The following is a 20,117-nucleotide window of genomic DNA, read 5'->3' on the forward strand; positions in this document are numbered from 1 at the left end:
CTAAACATGCAAAGTTGCTTTATTGATTTGGCTCCTTTTAAGAACAGTGAAACCATGGATCCAAATAAAATAATAGTACAAAAATGTTGGTTTCAAACACTAAACTAAACATTGTGCCATCATTGTTTGAAAAATTTTCACCCATAAACAAATTAAATATACACAAAATCTTTAAATATTTGCTTAGACATTCCTAAAAGGCAATGTTAAGGAGGCTTTGGGTTTTCAAATTTAGAAGAATAATGTAATGGTATATACACAATAAATACAAAAAATCTGTTGTATTACACATATATAAGTATGTGCTTGTTTGTTTGTTCAATATCCCCATTAGCCATCAAGTGGCCCTAGAGAAACGCGTGGTTCTTTGAGGCACAGATTTATTTATTCTCCACACTCCCTCGTTTACTTTTGTGGTTATTCAATCTGCGCAGGCGCGTGATTTGGTGGAGGAAGGAGGGAGCAGGAAAAAGGCGTCACTTCCGGCTGTAGCTCCTGACGTGTCCAAAACAGTTATTGCACCGGCGTGTGGTGCGGTGTCGTGGGATATTTATTATTCGTTTTCTTATTTTATCTGGTAAGTTTTGACCGGTATTCTAGGGCAGCTGCGTGCGGGAACCGTTATCTACGGCGGGTTTTTCAAACGTTGTCTCCTCTTGTCTGTGTGTTTTTAATCCAGAAACGTGGTGTCAAGATGCTGGATTTCTTCACCATCTTCAGCAAAGGGGGGATAGTGTTGTGGTGTTTTCAGGGTGCCGGGGTCAAAGAGTCTTTCACGGGGCCGGTCAACGCGTTGATCCGCTCGGTGATCCTCCAGGTGAGTGGCCCGTCAGGTTATTCCCGTCAGAGGTACTCATTTTGGTTTATTTAGTCTCTGAAAGCTAATGCTAGGCTAGCGCTAGCTAGCTTATTGCGTAACGCTAGTAAACAAAACCACTAATTTTGGGTGAGGGCGGATTGCCAAACTGTTGGAGTTGTTGTATTGTCTGCCAGAGTGACTGAACGTGTTCGGTTGTGGTTGACGCGTGTTTTCATGATGTTTGAAGGAGCGAAGTGGGAGCAACTCCTTCACTCATGAGAGGCAAAGTCTGAAATACAAGCTGGACAATGAATTTGAGTTGATCTTTGTGGTAAGTATCGGATTCAAACAGGAACATGCTGAGAAATGCGGCCAAACGCAGGTGTTGTACAGTCATGAATGAACCAACAATCTGTGTTTATTTTCTCTCTCCAGGTGGGTTTTCAAAATATCCTCACGCTGACTTATGTGGACAAGTTTATAGATGATGTTCAGCTTCGTTTTCGGGATCGCTACAAGAATGAGCTGGTGCAGAAGGGAGCTCTGATGCTTCTCAACAACAGCTTTGAGTTTGAGGACGACTTCCAGAGGATTTTAAGGTAAAGATAAATGTCTGGTGGGTCAAGTTCAGCTGTTTCATTCCCTGGCTGATACTTGGCGGATGTTCGCCGCAGATTCTCAGAAATCCTGCAATCACGTGACCTGGATGAATAAGAAACTGCACAGGGATGGATATTAATGTTCCACACGTCCACTTGTAGATTTAAACCAGCTATAAGTTGGTTTTTGTCGCTGGTGGAACTGTAGTTCTCAGGAGGGCTGTAAAGACTCAGTTCAATAACGATTCAAGTCATCATAATTTGTGGTTGTTGATCCGAATAATAGTCGATTATGGTTCATTTTGAATGATGCGATTCACTGACCTAAAAAGGATCTAGAACATCTTTATCTTCATCCAGTGTGACTCAGAGAGAAATACCTGCTACTGAAGAGTAAAAGGGAAGTTTTCCATATTCCTTGGATTTCTTATGATAATCAATTGTAAATTAAATATGCGTACAAACAGACAAGTAAACAAATGGTAAATGGCGTGTACTTTTATAGCGCTGTTTTACCTACAAGGCCCAAAGTGCTTTATAGTCACTCACACATTCACACACTGGTGGCGGCTGATCATGGGTCGACCGCCCTACCGGCGTGGACATAGAACAGGACCAAGAATAAATGTCCAATCCGTTCACGTTTTAGTTTCCTAAAGTTCCGCCCACTGTTGTTTTTCCACATCCAAAGAATCCAAAGGGAGCATTAGTAGAACATTCTAAATTGTAAATGGCGTTTACTTGTCTACGACACATGTGGGCAAGGCGGGAATCGAACCCGTTGTCCGCCCCTACCGCTGCACCACGACCGCCTACATCCCGTATGGTCACATGACTTTGTTGAACTCATAGTGTTTCCACGCATTGGACTGGAGTGATGGAAGTAACTTTTCTGCTCTAAAAAGCACGTTGGAATAGAAAGAAACCCGAACTTACCACATTTTTAATTTCCAATCTTTTTTTCTTTTTTTTTTAAAGACAACAGTGCACATTTTGTGTCTTTGTTGTCCATCTTTTCACATTTCATGTTCAACTTGTTTCAGAATGGCGTCATCGTATCTACCAGCTGTTGTGTTGCTTCCACAGAAAAGTCCACAAATGCTCACATCTTTCTTTTCCCTGTGCCACTTCCCTTTCATCCATTATGTTTCCAAAACACCGGAGTCCAGGAAAATATTTTAAAGTCAAACGCACCACAGAGTAGATGTAATCTCAAATGTATGTAGAAAGGGGAGCTTTTATCTCAAAGAATCTGCTCTGATTAACTAGTTTGAGTCTTGGAGGAATCTTTTTATGATATACTTTAACATAATGATCACAGATGCCCCAATATCTCCTTTTGCACTTCTTTACACGAGGCAACATTTCCATCAGCCTGTAGCGTTTAGAACAGGAATCCTCCGGTCAAACTTACTTTTCCTTCGGCAGCCATTGTTGCAATTCAAGGAGCATTTTAAAACCGTCCTGTCTCAATAAAAGCTCAGAAGGATGGATCCCGCTGGGATCTTCTACTGAACTTTCCTCAACTCTTCACCACAAGGGAGGCGGAGGAGACCAGCAGGACTCGGAGCACCACCTACATGCGGGCCTTTCAGGAGTCTGAGAAATCCAAAAAAACTGTGAAGTCCATGATTGAGACGAAAGGTGGAGACAAAGGCAAGGAGCAGGGCGGCAAGAAGAGTAAAAGTTCCAAAAAAGAGCGTAAGTTTCACTTCATAGTACTGGCTTTTTTCTTCTTTCTTTTCTTCTAACACACCCTTTTTTCTCTCTTTTGAATCCAGCTCCTGCCCCCGAGCCAGCCAAAGTGGAGAAACCTTCCCCCCCGGCCCAAAAGGCGGTTCAGAACGGGAACCAGGGTTTGACACCGGAGGAGATCATACAGAAGAAGAGGGAGGAATTCATCCGCAAACACACAGCAGGACCTACTGAAAAACCCAGGTGATGACACAACCCCCCCCTCATTTCCACCAGCCTCCCGCATAGTTTGACTATTTAGACATTTCCATTCTGAGCACACGCCTCAGCTTCATTTCATTTTGGATCCGGTCCTTTAGGGGATTCATGCTTGTACCTTTAGATTTGCTTGTTTCTGTTTTTTTAACATGAGTTTGTCTTGTACTTTTATAAAATGAATAGTAAATTCTTCAAAGCAGGTGAGAGCTCTAACCATCAACATTTCAGCAGCAACACTTATAAAGGTTCAGCAGGAGCTTCCCCTTTAGATGAAAAGTCTCATTTATCATTCCTTTCAACATGAGCTTTTATTGCCTTCTAAAAAGAAAACAGCACATTCACACGCCACTCTGTCCTTTTGCTGCTTTTTCTCTGTTATTTCCTGTTTAGAAATTACTTTTAACTTATTTCAATCCATGTGAACATAATAAGCAGGTTTTTTTTCTGAATCCTTTCACTTTTTGCCATTATTTAGTTCTTTTCTGGACAATTTTCTATAAATCATTTTATTCTGGCAGCATATGCATTTAAAATCACTGTTAATGCATTAATAAGCTTTAAAAAAAACAAATTTAAATCTTGATCTATATGTAACTTTCTCACGTGACTTCATAATTATAGTTAAATAAATGGAATTGTTTTTCAAACGGAGAAAATGAGGTCAAAAAGAGCAAAAAAAAAAAAGAAGACAGTCAAAACACACAAGATAAAGCTGAAAAATATCGAGAGATAAGACTGAACATACAGCAGCTGTACGACGACGTGCTGACAGATGGGCTTTCAGCATGAATATGTAAAGTGACGTCAATGTGTTAAGGATACGAGGAGGGAGGGCGTTCCAGAGTTTAGGCTCCGCCCCCCCCAACCGCGCTGAGAAAGAGGCGACTGTAGAACGGACGGAGGAAGATCTCGGGAATTTGATACAAGATAACTCGATACAGCATTTGGGGGAGCATTGTGGCTGCTGTACGCCACGTCAGAGGAGCGATGACACCAGCAGCGCCGACAACAGACGCTGAAATGACATCACCAGAACCTCTGTTACCTAATGTCAGCCGTGTCCCCTGTAGCCAGCGGGCACACGGTCCCACCGCCTCGTAAAGGTGGGCTGAACCCCCCAAAGCCAAAAGTCTGACTTGAAACTGTACATTGAGGGGGAAGAGGGAGAGAAACGGAAAACAAACAAGTGAAGATACAAAACAGCAGCTGTTCCAAATCCATGGTTTTTCATTTGCCAACAGGTTTAGGTGTTTTCCTTCCTTTTCAAGTCTTCAGTATTTCCTCACATTTATTTATTTATTTTAAATGTTCCGTCATTTTTTTCATGTTTACAATGAATACTTTCAAGTTTAAAACAGTTTTAAGTTTTGAATTTTAACATCTATTTTTTGAAAAACTCTGATCCCGATAGTCGGGTTTCTGAAGGACAGACGTTGCAACGGGAGGGAATTATAACGGTCATGGCAGAAGGTCACATGGGGTCACGTGTGGACCAGGGACTGGATATGAGGACTGGACTGAGTGTGATGTCATCTTCCAGCTTCAACCAAATGAGGTCAATTCAGGCCCCCTTTTTTCACAATGCAGCCGTCGCCGTGTTGGAACCAGAAATCGTCAGTAAGCAGTCATTGGTTCCGAGTCGGTCTGAGTCATCGTTTCTATGGCAACCACTCTCACCAATCAGGAGTGAGCTCGTTGGATGTCCACCTCACTTGAAAATCTGTCTTTTAAAATGCTTCAAATGGGGGCCAGAAGGCACCACATATTTTTATTGAGGCATTTGATGTGTCATTAAATAAAGATTTACCAAGAACATGTAAACAAAATGGAATTGGAACAAGAATGGTTATACTGACTGACTAACAGCTGTTTATTTCTCTATAGAAATGGGATTTTGGCTTCTTGGAACCAGCAGGTACTTCCTGTTTGGACGCCAGGGGGGCGGGGTCACTCAGCCCAGTCCCCTTATACAGTCCATTGCATGGACCAATACTCATGCAGGATGGGGATGTGAAAGAGTTGATTGAAGTTGCATAGATGGGAATAGCGCCCAGAATGAACAGAGTTGGGATCTGGATGAGGAAAATGACTTGAGGAGAGATTCTGGCTATTTTAGGAGGGTGTTCCAACAGAAAAGGCTCGATGGTCGGAGCGGTAGATGGTGAGAAAAGCAGAACTTTCATGGAGGAGGACAAAGATGCTGAATTAACTGCATGAGGTCATCAGTTATTTAAAAAGGAGAAGAAGTTTCAGTTCTCCGTCTGTTCATGCATGCAGGAAACGCCGTTTCCGTCGTTACTGACTGCAGCTCTTCCTCTGTCCTTTTATGACGTCCACAGTAAGTCCCCAAAGCCTCAGAAGCCGAGGGGGAAAACCAAACGGGTTTGGGACAACGGCGGCACAAACACTAAGGAGCTGGACTACAGCGCCAAGAACGGAGATTCTCCTGGGGTTAACGACAAGGACCTGGATGCACACAATGACCTGGTGGGACCTCGCTTCACCTCCACAGAACAGGTAGCTCCTTTACTGTTCCAAAAGAACCGTTGTGTTTGTTATTCCAGGGAATTCAGCAAAGTTCCATGAAGGGAGACCTGCTTCCTGTGGACTATGAGTCCAGCGAGGAAGAAGAGGTGGAGGAGGTAGTGGTCAACGAAGCAAGCAAACCAAGGTATTCCCAGTCTTTGATTGTCTATGTATGCCAGGTTTCAGCTTTTATGCTAACAAGCATCCGGTTTGTCTGCCCCTCCCCCCCAGCTCCAAAAAGGGCGGCGGCTTTGGGGGAATGTTTGGGATGCTGAAGGGCTTGGTGGGCTCCAAGAGTTTGTCTCAGGAGGACATGGAGCCGGTGCTGGAGAAGATGAAGGAGCATCTCATCGGTGCGTTTTCCTCTCACGGCGCCAGCTCTGCCCGGCGTGGAGGCGGACACACACACACACACACACACACACACACACACACACACACCCACCCCCACCCACACACACACAGGTGTCAATAAAGTCGTTTTGCTTTTGTGACTTCACAGCAAAGAATGTCGCGGCCGAAATTGCCTCCCAGCTGTGCGACTCTGTTGCCAAGAAACTGGAGGGCAAAGTGATGGGCACGTTCACCAGTGAGTTCCCACTGCAGGTTTCTGTTCATTTTCCTCAACATCAAGTGTCATTTCACACTTTTTTAAATTCAAATGTAAATATTCAGGACAAATTGAAGGATGTTTTGACTTTTAGTGTAAGGTAAGACCATTCTATTATACCTCTACCTGTTTATGAACTCCAGCTACATAGCCAGCTTTAACAGCTTTTTCCCATTTATTATATTTTCAACTTTTTATTTTGGGATTGATTAAAAATTGCTAATCCTAATTTTTACATCGAAACTTAAAAAAACAAAAACATTTCTTGGGTTTTTGAGGGTTTCTGCTTCACAGAAAGAATCATTGACATCAACTTAAACATTTTCCTTAGATTGTGACAAACACAGATGCATCTTCTGTAGTCCTTTGCTTATTGTGTTTAGGAGTTATGTCCTAAAAACTAGAATCCTAGAGGATTTCAGGCTGGAAAACTCTGACGGGAACATTTTCACACGTTTCTCTCTCGTTGAAACTCTGAAAGCTCAAACCTTCAGAGTCCAGGATGACGGAATGAAACCAAAGGTGTGATGGCAGTGGAAGGTTGTTGTAGATCTGGTGAAGACATTCTGTACAGTTCCTGTGATTAACAAGGCAACAGCCAATCAGGACGGAGAACACAGTGCACTGTTAAAGAAAACAAACATTTGATTAAAAAGTTCTGCAATATAGTAAGAGGAACCCTGTAATGATTGATCTGTAATCACCTAATTAAAGTGTGTGTGTGTGTGTGTGTGTGTAGCGGTGGCCTCAACGGTGAAGCAGGCCCTGCAGGACTCGCTGGTGCAGATCCTGCAGCCCAAGCGGCGAGTGGACATTTTGAGAGACGTGATGGAGGCGCAGAGCCAGCGCCGGCCTTTTGTCATCACTTTTTGTGGAGTCAACGGAGTGGGAAAGTCCACCAACCTGGCAAAGGTGGGTTTGGACTCGACGCATGATGGGCGGCACGTCAAGGCTCTAGGTTCCCAACCTTTTCTAACGCCACGGACCGGTATGACGTCACACACAGTTTTTACGGACCGGTCTTGAGATTGTAGACTGATGATAATTGTCGCTACGCTACGATGAAGGAGGAACAAAGTCATGACAAGACGAACCCTGAGCTTTTATTTTGACATGCATAACATTGTACATCGCACAGGTCTCATCATCCTCTCCCCTTCTCACACTCATGGTGCAACAAAGAAGTGCTGTCTATTAAATGTAGCTTTCTTTTTTTGGGGAGTCAAAGGCTGCTCTTCTGTCTCCTGGCTGGGCCTTTTTCCCCTTGGCAAAGAAACTTTCCAAAGTCGTTTGTTTTTTATTCATTTTGCCAGCTCCTGGGTTTTATTTTGGCGGTAACCTGTCATGTGACTGAAAAGAGCACCTTGGCCAGCGTCAAGAGTAACATAGGCTACGTTCACACTGCAGGGCTTAATGCTCAATTCGGATTTTTTGAAAAAATCCGAATTGTTTGCTAGACCGTTCACATTTCGAAGTAAATCCGAACTTTTGTGGTCTCCAGTGTGACCGTGACACGACCCAAAACTGACCCGCATGCGCTGAAGAGTACTCAACGGTGAACGACGTCACTCGTTGTTTGCGGAGCCAACGTGAACAATGGATGTCAACAGTGGAGATCTTTTGCAAATCGTTTGTACCCACTGTAGTAGAATGAGGATGTGTTTGGGCCGCGCGCGCAGTACAGACAGAGGAGCGCGTGCAGCGGTGGAGAATGGGGGTGGGGGGGCAGTGTGGGCGCGCCTTCATGTTGTGTGTTACGGAGGAAGGAGAACGGTAATAGAAGGTTGCCCCCAGAATAAATGCTATTGATTCTTTATTAACCCGCTCTAGAGAATCCTGGAGAATCTAAGGATCAGAACAGGGAGGAGGAGGAGGATCCGCCTTGGGTCCCCCGCGCTTCTGACCACGGTCGGAAAGGGGAGAAAAAAAAAAAAAAGTCATTGCGGGAAATGTTCAACACCACGCTCGGCCATTAAGCTGGAATTTTTTTCAAAAATCGCCCGGTTGCGATAAAAGCCCTGGAGTTTGGCCTGAATAGAGCTGTCACATCGCTTCCCTTCCACTGACTGGTCTCAGCAGCATCGTCTGCCATGGTTGTTTATGTTCTCGTTCCCGCCTACTTCAACGCAGAATGATGACGTTTGTTGCGTATCGATGACGTACGGTTCGGAATCAAGCCGCCTGGCCGGTCAGACGGCGGTTGCAATTGAAAAGATCGGATACGTTTCGGAATCAGGACGGCAAACCCAAGTAGCCTGGGTCGCAATTGAAAAGATCGGATCTGTGTCGTTCAGACTGTCATGAAAAGATCGGAATTGGGTCGCATAGGGGCAAAAAAATCGGAATTGGGTCGTTTCAGCCTGGAGTGTGAACGTAGCCATAGACGGATGGAACAGAGAATCGGGCAATTTTTCAAAATAAAACATCTTTCAGATTCCAAAATAAATAAAACTGAAGTTATGTAAGTTATTTTTTCTGTCTGTGCGGCCCGGTACCAAACGACCGGGCCGCAGTGGTTGGGGACCACTGATCTAGGGTGCGAACTGTGACTCTGTGACGTTTCTGTCCCGCTTCAGATTTCCTACTGGCTGATCGAGAACGGTTTCACCGTGCTGATCGCCGCCTGCGACACCTTTCGTGCGGGGGCGGTGGAGCAGCTGCGCACTCATCAGCGCCGCCTGAACGCTCTGCACCCGCCGGAGAAGCACGGAGGACAGCCCGTCGTTCAGCTGTACGAGAAGGGCTACGGGAAGGATGCAGCCGGGATCGCCATGGAGGCCATCGCTTACGGTAAAGCCCCTCCCCCCCGAGGGACCCGCTCGAACGCACGCCGACTCTGCATCCACTGCTTCCCTGGTTGCACGCCAACGAGCTGCGTTTGGTTCCTTTAGCTCGCAACCAGGCGTTTGACGTGGTGCTGGTGGACACTGCGGGGAGGATGCAGGACAACGCCCCCCTGATGACGGCCCTGGCCAAACTCATCGCAGTCAACATGCCTGACCTGGTGCTGTTTGTGGGGGAGGCTCTGGTGGGCAATGAAGCAGTTGACCAGCTGGTAAGAGAATCATAGGAGCTCACAATCACCTGACCGGATGACCTCATGCCACCAAAACAGATCTACCGTCTGAAGCCGGGACCTAAATCTCTGTTTCCCCTTTATTTTCACTGAAAAGACTTCTAGCTCATCTGGAATCATTTTCCGCAGCACACAGACTCATGCTGCGCTCACACACTAGACTTAAATTCATACAAAAAACAGAAAGTTCAAGCCTCATAAATGAACCGTTTCTGTTCACTCCGCCATGCCGTGACCTTTCTCATGATGTCATACAGGCGGTGTCTGTGCTTCAGGCTGGACGTGTGGCTTCAGGAAAAGCCGGAATCCGTCTCCTGACTGTTCTCTGCATGTTTTCCTTCTTGTCAGTGGAATGTTTTGGAGTAAATTTTGATCCGGCTGGATTTCCGATGTCCTCTTCCAGAGGAATCTGCTCACAGGTGGAGGCGTGTCTCACAGTATTTGAACCGCTCGCCTTCTGCAAGGCCGGCGGGCGGGACTTTGACAGTGAACCGCAGAGTTTCCGCAGTTTTTAGAAGACGCTGGTGCTCGGTGTTCTAGAAAAATCTTCTCTTCCCGTCCCTAAATAAACTGATCGATTTCCTCGTTATTGAATGTCTAACAGCTGACAGACGCTCCGCCCCGCCTCTAACAGCTTAATCATCATTTATGTTCAGAAGATGATCAGAGTGGGTCTTTAACTTTCATATTAACCGTTAAACGTTGGTTTCAGACCAGCAGCCCTCGTTACTCCGCTTTAGCTCCATTTAGAGGACGACAAATTCTGCAGCTGCTGCATTATGGGGTCTAGTTAAAGCCATGTTTAAAGGTCCGACGTGTGTTTCTGATTAGGCTGATGAGTTTAGTCCTGTCTGAGGAATTTCAGATTGGAACAACACAAAGTTGTTGTTAGTCTAAAATATGAACATTTGATCATTTTTTTCATACCATTATTTTGGTTGTAGTAACTTTAACTGAAGCTCTTTTTCTTGTATGTTAGAAGGTCTTCAGTGAGAGGAACGCTGTTTGACCACAGGCAGTTTAGATGCATTGAGAAGACTGAACTGTCCAGCAGAGGGCAGCATTGCTCCATCAGCCTCATGTTCACACAGTTGCAGGACTATCTTAACCGTGTTAAGCTGCAAAGACATTTCAAGTCTGTCCTGATGTTCTCTGACTGGTTTATCTCTGGCTCCTCGTCTCCACAGGTTAAGTTCAACCAGGCTTTAGCCGACCACTCCATGTCAGAAAAGCCTCGTCTGATTGATGGCATCGTGCTGACCAAGTTCGACACTATTGATGACAAGGTAAACCCCGTTCAGTGTGTGCGGCGTGTCCTCCGCTCATGATGTCGCGGGGGCTGGAAAGCTGACGGCTCCGGTGTTTGCCCTCGCAGGTCGGCGCCGCCATCTCCATGACTTACATCACAGGCCAGCCCATCGTGTTCGTGGGCACCGGGCAGACCTACAACGACCTGCGCAGCCTCAACGCCCGGGCCGTGGTCGGCGCTCTCATGAAGGCTTAAGAGCGGCGGCGCACTCTGCTGGCTCATTACCGCCGCTCCGAAGCCAGTCGTCCGTGTTAGTCTCCCGTCTTCTCCTCCTGTTCTACCTTTTCTCTGGTTAAAATCTGCCAAATCAAACCACACGGGATTGAATTCTGCCAGTACGGGACAGCTGATGGACACGTCCAGCTAATCCAGAGGAGCCTCTTCTTTTCATGGATACATAATTTGGGCCAAATGAAAAAAGAAAAAAACAAAGGAACCTCAGATGAGTCTGGGTGAAGTCTCATCCGTCTGTCTCTTACCGGCTCTCACAGTAAAGACTTTTCCTTTTTTGTCTGGGTTTGTTCCTCTTCATGCTGATGTGGTACAGACCTGAGCGACCGCAGTGCCTCATCGCCTTCACTCACATCCAATAAGAACATGGCAGCTCTGGTCACAAACCGCTGCGGTTGGGCATTTGGTTGGAAGATGCAGATAAGCTCTTCTTTTTATTTTTTAAGATGAGAACTGGAAAGGCTTCGTCTGCAGCTTCACGGAAGGCAGATGGATTTATTTCTGTTAGAAAAGACAGTATTTTTGTCCAAATATCCATAGATTTAGGATGTTTCTTTCATTTATTCAATTATAAGAATACAAGTCTAAGAAATCTATATATTCATGCCCCCTTTAAGTTGATTTAGTGCAATAAGAAAGACGAGAGTTGTACTGAAAATCTGACCTAATTTATGAGAATGTAAGCATTTCCTAATAAAGCTGCTAAATGCTGAGTCAAGTGGATGTTCGGTCACTGTCCCATCAGAAATAAGAGGACAGATGGGATACCAAAAGCTTTTATTTTGAAAATATAAATACCAGAAATGCACCACAAATATAAAAAAAGCTTTTCATTGGAGGAGTGGCAAGCTGGTGACATTGGACTTCCAGGAACATGAGCGGCTTTCTCAGCCTGCTGTCAGTTCAGAGCTACAGAACATGCAGCTGCTTTTAAAAGGAACGCCTGAGTCTGGCTCTACAAACTCTTTCTGCTTTAGAAGAACCAGAAAATAAAGCTACTTGTAAATCTGTTTAGAACAAACCGAAGTGTCGTAACATTCATGTTGTAGCACTGAAATGTGGCGGGGAGGTTTAGGAAGTCCTGCAGCTTCCTTTAGGAGACACAAGGAAGGTTTTTAGGCCTCCGTTCATTTCATGTGTGCAGAGGAATCCCCTCTAAACAGGAGAAGCAGAGAAGAAACGTCTGAAAACCAGGCAGCAGCAGTTCAGGTTTTACTAAGCTTTGGTTTCAGGGTCGTTTCTACAGACTTTGACGTTCTTCCACTCTAGCCTTGCAGCAGGTTTTTCTGAGAGTTGAAGCCGTTCTGCTGTTCCTCTGCGTTTTGGGACGGAGAGCCTGGGAGGAAGAGGACAAACAGTCAAACATGCAGAACTCTGACAACCCAGCAGAGGTGGGTTCTTTCATTTGAAGATGAATGAAAACAGAAAATCTAGCAAAACTAGGAAGAATTTTAAACATTGAGTCATTTCAATAAAGGCTTCATTGTAAAGCTAACATTTGTTGTTAACCCTTGTGTTATCTTAGATGACCCCCCCCTCACATTGACGTGTTCTCCCTACCATGACAAAGGTGGATAAAGGTGGAAAGATTTCATGTAATCCATGGACACCAGTGAAGATCACAAATCATTGAAGAAAAAAGGTTCAGAGCACTGTCTAGTGGGTCTAGATGACCCAACTCCCAATGTTAAAGTGCCTTGGATAGCACAAGGGTTACATGTTCATCCATGTGCAAAAAGCGTCTCATGGCAGCTTGAAGTATTTGACCAATCAGGTGCTGTTAGATGAGGCCTGCCTGCTGCGTAGACGTGGCTTGTTTGGACAATCGTTTCAGTGAAAATGGCGTTTTTTGGTGGTTTTTAACGTTGTTGCATTTCTCTCTTGATGGAGGACATTTATGAAATAATTATGGATTAAAATTACATTTCTGTGATGTCTTCATTCACAGCATGGTGAGTCAGGAGCAGGTAAAAAAGGCCGTTTGAAAAAGTTGTGATGCAGCAACTTAAATGGGCGGAGCAAAGCCTTGCTGCTCCGCCTCATTCCCAGTAAGCTAGTGGGAGGGAGTGTAAACAAAAGGGCTGATGGGATATAAGCGGAGGGTTACTTTTGCTGGAACACAACTCAGAGACTCAGAAACTAGGTCTTTAGATTTTGGCTGAAAACAGCATCATCGTAATGAAAAGACCACCAGAGATGATCGGGGGTGGGGCTTCAACTTATGTCAACTTTTCTTTCAATAAAACTGTTGGGGTGAAATGGAAACGATGCATTATTGTTCTCTGTTTTCGTCATGGTTACATTGATCATTAATGTTGGACACTGCATGTTTTGCTCCCATCATGCAGCCCGGTCAGGCTAAACTTTGCTCATTTGAATGAGCATTCAGATTGTGTCATGTAGATGTGTGTATGTCATATGGACATCGGCAGACTTCTGTGGACTGAAGCGATGTGCCGCTCTTTGGTGGTCCTCACCCCAGCCGTTGGTGGACACGTCTCGGTTGCAGATCTCGTTGGCCAGCCTCTCAAAGTACTCCGGCAGGTCAGCATACTCGTCTCCATAGGAGATGACCTTGATGCCCTTGTCCAGCATGTTGTCGCGCAGCTTCTTGAACTCCCCCACATCTTCCCGCCGCACCAGCATGAAGTGCTCCAGGTCCGACTTGTGCTTGACCGCCTCCAGGAACAGAGCCTGGAAGGTGGTGTCGTCCACCGTGCGCCCGCAGCCCAGGAACACGAAGGACTTGGTCTCGTACAGCTTTTGGATCTCGCGCTGTGGGGGACAGGCGTCATGGGTGACGATGGGAGCGGGAGGCGTTTGCGTGCAGAACCCCGTCGGCGCTCACCATGACTTCAGTGTTCCTCAGGACGTTCTGGTATCCCGCAGGGTGCAGGACGATCCCACTGGGGTTTGTGTAAACACCGTGAATGTGCAGAACACTCAGCCTCCGCTTTTCCTGAGCCCACTCCAACACCTAGACACACAAAAGCACACACGCCAGCTGAACACTCCACTGCACTGAAGCCGGTTCTGGCTGGACGGCGACTAGCGGATAATAGCTCTGATGGAGACGGGGCATAAATACCAGGACTGAGGGGCAGAGCGCCCGGCGGTTTCTCACAAATGGGATCTTTTCAGAAGGTAAGTCTTACATCAGAGGAGCACAGATTTAAACATGAGCAGCGTGTGAAAACTAACGACTGTTCAGGCTCTCCCCTCCAACATCAGAGTTTGACCTTTGGCCTTCACTCAGCTGTCTGACTAAGATAATGATAATAAGAAAAGGGCTTTTTCACAGACGGACAGGCATTCGTTGTCTCCATTAAAGACATTTTGATCTAGTTTAGACATAAAAAGACAACATTTTAAAACAACAAATGGGAAAAAGACACAAAAGCTCACATCAGCACATATTGTGGTGACCTTTGCATCTGCTTGGAGGATAAAGAGCTGACAGCGCGTGATGCAGCTGGGAGTATCGATCAATGCTCATTCATGCTGGCGCGCCTACCTTCTTCTCATCCGTCAGGTCCAGGGACTCCAGTTTGGTGTCCTGGTGGGCCGCGTAGATCTCCAGCAGGTTGTCGAAGTTGGTGGTGAGGACGAGCGCGCCGCTCTCCATCAGCTGCAGCACGGAGCGCAGCAGATGCTTTCCGGCGTGCTCCATCTTGCACTCCAGGTCGTCAAAGACCTCGTAGAGGCAGTCTTTGAAAAAGGTGGAGCGCACATTTCCCGTCCTCTGGACGCCATAGCGGGAGAAACAAATCCTTTCAGTTTACACTTCTTAGGTTAGTGCAAAAAGCCTCACAATGATCAACAAAACCTTTTCCTGACTACTCTGGACAGGAATTCAGACTCAAACATCCACGCCAGTCGTCTAGTGAGCTATTGTAAAAGCTTTTCCAGTGGTAGACATTGTTTCTGTTGAGCGTCATCCATAACAGAGCTCTCCGTTTCCTACCACCAGCCTACAGTTCCTCGCACCCCCATGCTAACTTTAGCGATGCAACAAAAATGGCGAGCAGTTCTGATCCAGATTCCAGTTCGGACGAGAAAAACAAACGTTCATGGATCTATTCGTCTATAAGTGGAGGCATCAGAATGGATCTTGAAGCCCGCCTAGCATGTTTCCTACGTTCTCCTGATTCACCACCATTTGAATAAAAAATGCTATTTTAAGCTTTCTTTTCTTCATACATGTCCGTCCAAGAAGAGGTGAAAACCAGCATTTGCATCAGAGCTGGTCTTTAACGAGGGTCTTAGGTCGGACAGGAAGTTATCCGTCAACCTCTGCAGGCCTGCTGCATCCAACACTCCATTACCCTTTGTGATCCTGTCCTCTGCTAACAGATTACAGGCTGCAGTTTAAATCTCATCCTCACCTGGCAGAGCGTGTCGTAAAGAAAAACAAACAGTAGCTAAGAATAGCAGGAGACAAAAAATGCAGTGACCAAGGTGATCCCCAATTCTAGCAAACGCTCTACTGTACTCCACAGATTACTGCTCTAATGGGCTCAGCGGCGGGAGGCCTTTCCACAGGAAGCTGATCGTTATTCACATCTCGTTTCTATGGCGATCACCTCGTCCTTGTCCGGTCTTAAGACTTATGTAACAGCTGATTTAAGAAGCCAAGAGAAACCCGGCCTTTACATTCTCCTTCTAAGCTTGAAAGTGTTTGTTTTTTTAAATCCGTCAAACTCCTGCTGGCTGTATTTATTTAGGCAGATCACTGTTAAAGTGATCTGCCTAAATAAATTGTTTTTTTAATAAAGAATAAAGAAATGCATTTAACTTCAGATTTCATCTTCATCACGTCAGAGTCGGACGACAGGAATCTTTCTCCGAGCCTCAGAGAGCAGAGATCGATCAGCAGAGATGTGACTTGCTGTTGCCAGGTTTGAAAACGTGACAGGATTTGTGTGCGTGTGTGTGTGTGTGCTGGGGGGTTGCAGTTTGGGTTTTCATGTCAGATTACTTTGACTGCACTTCATTTTACAGACGGCAGTAAGCCCGCTGAAGCAGAAATCCCTGAAAATGGGTTAAACTCTCCTCAGCAGAGCAGTTGCCGCTCTGGGGCGACACAGGAGACACAATTAGGGTAAAGTAGGGGGGATTTGGTAATTATTGCAGTGCAACACAACCCCCCTATTCTAGAAATCCACCTTAAAGCAGTTGATAACTAAGCAAGCATGTAGATTTTCTAAATGAAAGGGACCGAGTCCTCAGATTGACTGCTGTATCTTAATTACTGAATGGAAAACTCTGGGGTCAAGCAGCGGGGGTGCCCGTCCCCAGTCACTCTGTGTTTTTTTGTGTCTGTGGCCAGTGGGAGTGGGCTGGTGTCTGCACGACTGTGGACTGAAATAAACACGTCGGACAAAGCCATAAAAGCGCTGTTTGTTCCCTTTGTTATGACCGGCTGAGGGCTAAAACAAAGCCCGTTTTATCGATGTCAAAGGTGCGACGAGACATGACTAACACAGGAGGCAAATGGTATTAAGACTCCCATCTGCCAGCCCTGCCTGCTCCAGACCAAACTGGTTCTGCAGAGTGCTGCTGCTGTCATAAATTAATGCAAACAGACTCCACGTCCCACTCAGTCCGGCTGATTCGCAGCAGCGACGGAGAATTCCATCCAAATACTGATGGTTTATGCAGCAATGCAGCTGCTGTTGGGGGTCCACGTCTGCGGCTTTAACAGAGCTGCATCTGCACTCGGTGTTACGCTAAGCGCTCACAAATTCAGTTGACTTCAAGTTCTGCGTTTTTAGGCATGAGTTACGGAAGCGGCAGGAACCAGTTTTAAAAGAGGCACCTGATAGATGCAAGCAGAAGTGATGATGCTTCCTTTGCTGGAGCGTGCAGCTGCGACTGCATTTTAAACATGTCTGACTGCAGCTCTCAGCTTTTTATTCAGGTTATGGTCATTCTTTCTAGTTTGGCTCCAAACTAAACTTTTAAAGAGACACTGTGAGGAGTTTGGGTGTTTTTAACATGTTCATGTGGCATTTTTCTGATGATGGAGGACATGTAAAGCGTTAGAAATATATATGTGAGGTAGAAATGTGCTGGGTGGGTCAGTGGGAGCCTGCTCCCCTCCATTCTGATGCCTGCACTGGTAGATGAACAGATTCATGAACGGCTTTGTTTTCCTCGTCTCAGCTGCAATCAGGATCAGAACTGTACGGATGGATTGTTACAATATTGCTCGCCATTTTTGTTGCCCCGGTAATGTTAAGCTACGTACACACCAGGCATTTGATGTGCGTTCAAGAACGCCCATGGTGTTCACACTGGACAAGCAGGAAGGGGCTTCTTCCTTTTTCTCCTGTTTACTAGGGGTTTGTCCGTCACCAACAGTTGGAAAGGGATACGGGTTGGTGCGAAATGTCAAAGCGGTGCACATCTGGCAAATTGAGCAGGAAACAGAAACGGTTGGGTTCATTGCTCGCGTCCTTGCAATGGCGACTGTGGTTCACCGTCATGTCAGGAGAGTGGCCTTGGTTGATCTTTATCTGAGAAACAAACGCAGATGTCGTCAGGCTCGTCACCGGGTCTGAGTTGACGCTCGTCATCCAGGCGTCACAACCAAATCCCTGTCCCTGATTGGTCACAGTTCGACCTGGTTTAGCTGGAAACACGCGTTCAATGGCAGCGCATTTGTAGGTACGGGCGGTTGTAAAAGCGTGCGGGGCCACGCGGGAACGCAAGAGTTTTGCATGCAAAAAACCCCGAAAAGCGGGTTTACATAGACCTGATTGGAAGCGGACGCTTGAACACGTGTTGCTGTGGGCAGGGTGAACAGGGCGGGAGAGGCTGCAAACTAGTGGGAGAGACTGTAAACAGAGAGCTCTCAGTACCAGCAAGGGGAGCAGGCTGCCCCACGCCAACAGTGCCACCCACAAATCAGAGCCAAATAGTCTCTAGACAAAACAGCTGTTTTGTTTTTAGCTAATGGGTCTTCTAGTCTGGTTTTACAAAATACTCTTATATCCAAATCATATTTTACTTTTTATACTAAACAATGATGTATCTTTCCTCTGTTATACGACCATAAATTTGTACAATTTAAACATTTAGTCACTTCAGAGCAATATGTTTACTGGAAAACCCAACAGGAAAGTTTCAGTTGTTTTTCTCACTGAAATGAATCCCTGAATTTAAAGGATTTTCTGTGCAAATTGTAGATGAATATGCATTTACAGGGATTTTAATTTAGAAGACCAAATACCTGGTAGGGAAATAGCCAGCGTCTAACACATGGAGGGGTTTAGGAAGGAGGTGGGGGCAGAATCAAAGTGTCTCACCGGGGAAAGTTTCTGAATGAGGTCATGCGCCACATGCACCAAATTCTTGTCTTCTTGCATGTGCTTCTGGAATCTGCGGCTTTCCTCTTCCTCCAGCAGATCGAAGTCATTGGCGGCGTCGAGCAAGGCCTGGATGAGGCCCTTCCAGGAGCGGAGCGCTGGGACCTGGGGAGCCACCGCCGAGCTCACCCCCGTGCCGATCACCAGGACAAGCTCGGGGGCGCGCTTGGTCTTCAGGCTGGGGAGCAGCTTCCTGAGGAGCAGGCGGAGATAGAGCGACCCAGATTCCTCCCACAGTAAAACATCCCCCGAAAAAGCACAACTTTGGTCCAGTGAACACAGCTGGCGGCCTGGCGGCTGCACAGGTGCTTACCTGGGCTTCTTGGCATTTGAATCTGCATCCTGGGAATCAGCTGCAGGTCGCTTCTCGGTTTTCACTCCCACGGCGGAGGCCATTCAGCTCTGGGAGACAATGGAGAGCAGTTTGCATGTTAAACACCTCAGTCCGTCTGAGGGCCCACAAGCACCTGTCGGCTCTAGGAGGCCCAAAGCTCCAACCCTTTAATCTGACAGGAAGAAACAATCAATGTCTTCATCAAATCTAAAAGGAATTAAACGGTTACTAATAAATCAGCGGATGTATTCTGCTAAAACCACAAGTCTGCCATGAACATAAATAATGCAAAAGTTCAAAACAGCATTTATATGACCTTTAATTAAACTGAAAAGTCTCTTTTTGGAACCCACTTAGTTACTGGACCATTCCTGCTTGTGTGGCCATCAGAAACAGCAATACAAGTGTTTAAAGGTTACTTTCCCATCCACACGGTTAGTTACTCACCTGTAGACAGGTAACGGCCAGTGTTCAGGTCGTCTGGGCAGGATTTCCTCTTCGTGAAAGTGGAATTTTCTCTCCGTAAGAACGAAGAAGTTGGACCGCAGAGGCTTCAGTATTTTTATTTTATTTTGGATGATGTTGGAGCTACCTTTGAAGTGACCGTCAATGGGTCGCCGAAGACGGACCGACGAGGCTCCGCTCAGTCCCCGCGAGCTAGCGTTAAGCTAGCAAACTCCTTTTCTGTCCAAGACTCGGATGCAAACACTAGAAAGTAGTAGAATAAACCGCCTCAGGCCGTGGAAACACAGAGCAACAACACCAACTCGGTTATCAGTCAGTCGGTTCATCAATTTAAACCTGAAAAAACGTTATTTTCCCCGTGACACAGCCGCTTTGACAGTCTCTGCTGCGGCGGGTCACGCAGCCGCTCGCCACACTGACCGTCCGTCCGTCTGTCCGACTGGAAATGTGAAGTTTTCCAACCGTTGAAGTCGCCGCCTGCACGAGCGTGCGCCGGGTTTTGTGGTGATGCCTTCACGTACCGTACGAACAACTTCTGCATTCTACAGGTGCCATGGATTCAGATGGCTATCGCCTCTGATGCGGACATCAAATTATTCTGTTTTGTTTTTAAGGATCCCAAGCAAGATAAACCAAAACAATTTGGATCTAAAGTCATTCTTCTGGGCGAGCTGAGGGTTCAATGGTCTTGAAAGCAATGGAAAGCTGATAATTCATACAATAATCTACTGACATAAGAGCAGAAGCATTTGTGTTAAGAGATTTACAGGATGTACTTTAACGCAGCATCGGTAGGTCATGATGTGGTGATCCTCGTTACGTACAGCAGACTGCTGTCTACATCA

At 46.1% G+C, this 20,117-nt stretch overlaps 2 protein-coding genes across 9 annotated transcripts; one reads left to right on the plus strand and one right to left on the minus strand.

Annotated features, from left to right (window-relative positions):
• The first annotated feature begins 413 nt into the window (after positions 1-413).
• srpra (SRP receptor subunit alpha) lies at positions 414-11,816 on the plus strand. The gene is made up of 15 exons (XM_004075877.5): positions 414-577; positions 680-817; positions 1,047-1,130; positions 1,235-1,398; positions 2,939-3,099; positions 3,180-3,336; positions 5,691-5,838; positions 5,916-6,022; positions 6,109-6,230; positions 6,380-6,466; positions 7,227-7,399; positions 9,064-9,277; positions 9,379-9,542; positions 10,751-10,849; positions 10,939-11,816. The coding sequence occupies exons 2-15, from the start codon at positions 695-697 to the stop codon at positions 11,065-11,067; spliced, it is 1,932 nt and encodes a 643-aa protein (XP_004075925.1). The 5' UTR covers positions 414-577; positions 680-694; the 3' UTR covers positions 11,068-11,816.
• Positions 11,817-11,863: 47 nt separating this feature from the next.
• fam118b (family with sequence similarity 118 member B) lies at positions 11,864-19,889 on the minus strand. 8 transcript variants are annotated; one of them, XM_011482956.4, is made up of 9 exons: positions 19,693-19,889; positions 19,400-19,515; positions 19,255-19,303; positions 18,787-18,875; positions 18,414-18,666; positions 14,618-14,845; positions 13,952-14,080; positions 13,581-13,878; positions 11,864-12,439 (listed from the first exon to the last, which is right to left on the minus strand). In XM_011482956.4, the coding sequence occupies exons 4-9, from the start codon at positions 18,867-18,869 to the stop codon at positions 12,369-12,371; spliced, it is 1,062 nt and encodes a 353-aa protein (XP_011481258.2). In that variant the 5' UTR covers positions 18,870-18,875; positions 19,255-19,303; positions 19,400-19,515; positions 19,693-19,889; the 3' UTR covers positions 11,864-12,368. The 8 variants fall into 8 exon arrangements, with proteins under 8 accessions (XP_011481258.2, XP_078785602.1, XP_078785601.1 ...); XM_078929476.1 differs by having other exon boundaries at positions 11,864-12,258; positions 12,352-12,439; positions 19,255-19,515; XM_078929475.1 differs by having other exon boundaries at positions 11,864-12,258; positions 12,352-12,439; positions 19,255-19,515; positions 19,609-19,761.
• Between the last annotated feature and the right edge of the window lie 228 nt (positions 19,890-20,117).

This window comes from Oryzias latipes, chromosome 13, assembly GCF_053564925.1.
Source record: "Oryzias latipes strain Hd-rR chromosome 13, Olatipes_Hd-rR_3.1".
Lineage (NCBI taxonomy): Eukaryota > Metazoa > Chordata > Actinopteri > Beloniformes > Adrianichthyidae > Oryzias > Oryzias latipes.

Excerpts from the sequence above, each read along its gene's own strand:
- srpra (XM_004075877.5), top strand. The coding sequence starts at position 695 with ATGCTGGATTTCTTCACCATCTTCAGCAAAGGGGGGATAGTGTTGTGG. Across the intron at positions 1,399-2,938 it reads GACTTCCAGAGGATTTTAAG|GGAGGCGGAGGAGACCAGCA; the intron begins GTAAAGATAAAT and ends CTTCACCACAAG. Across the intron at positions 6,231-6,379 it reads GATGAAGGAGCATCTCATCG|CAAAGAATGTCGCGGCCGAA; the intron begins GTGCGTTTTCCT and ends GTGACTTCACAG.
- fam118b (XM_078929478.1), bottom strand. The coding sequence starts at position 18,869 with ATGGCCTCCGCCGTGGGAGTGAAAACCGAGAAGCGACCTGCAGCTGAT. Across the intron at positions 13,879-13,951 it reads TGAGGAACACTGAAGTCATG|CGCGAGATCCAAAAGCTGTA; the intron begins GTGAGCGCCGAC and ends TGTCCCCCACAG. Across the intron at positions 12,440-13,580 it reads CGTGTCCACCAACGGCTGGG|GCTCTCCGTCCCAAAACGCA; the intron begins GTGAGGACCACC and ends TCTTCCTCCCAG.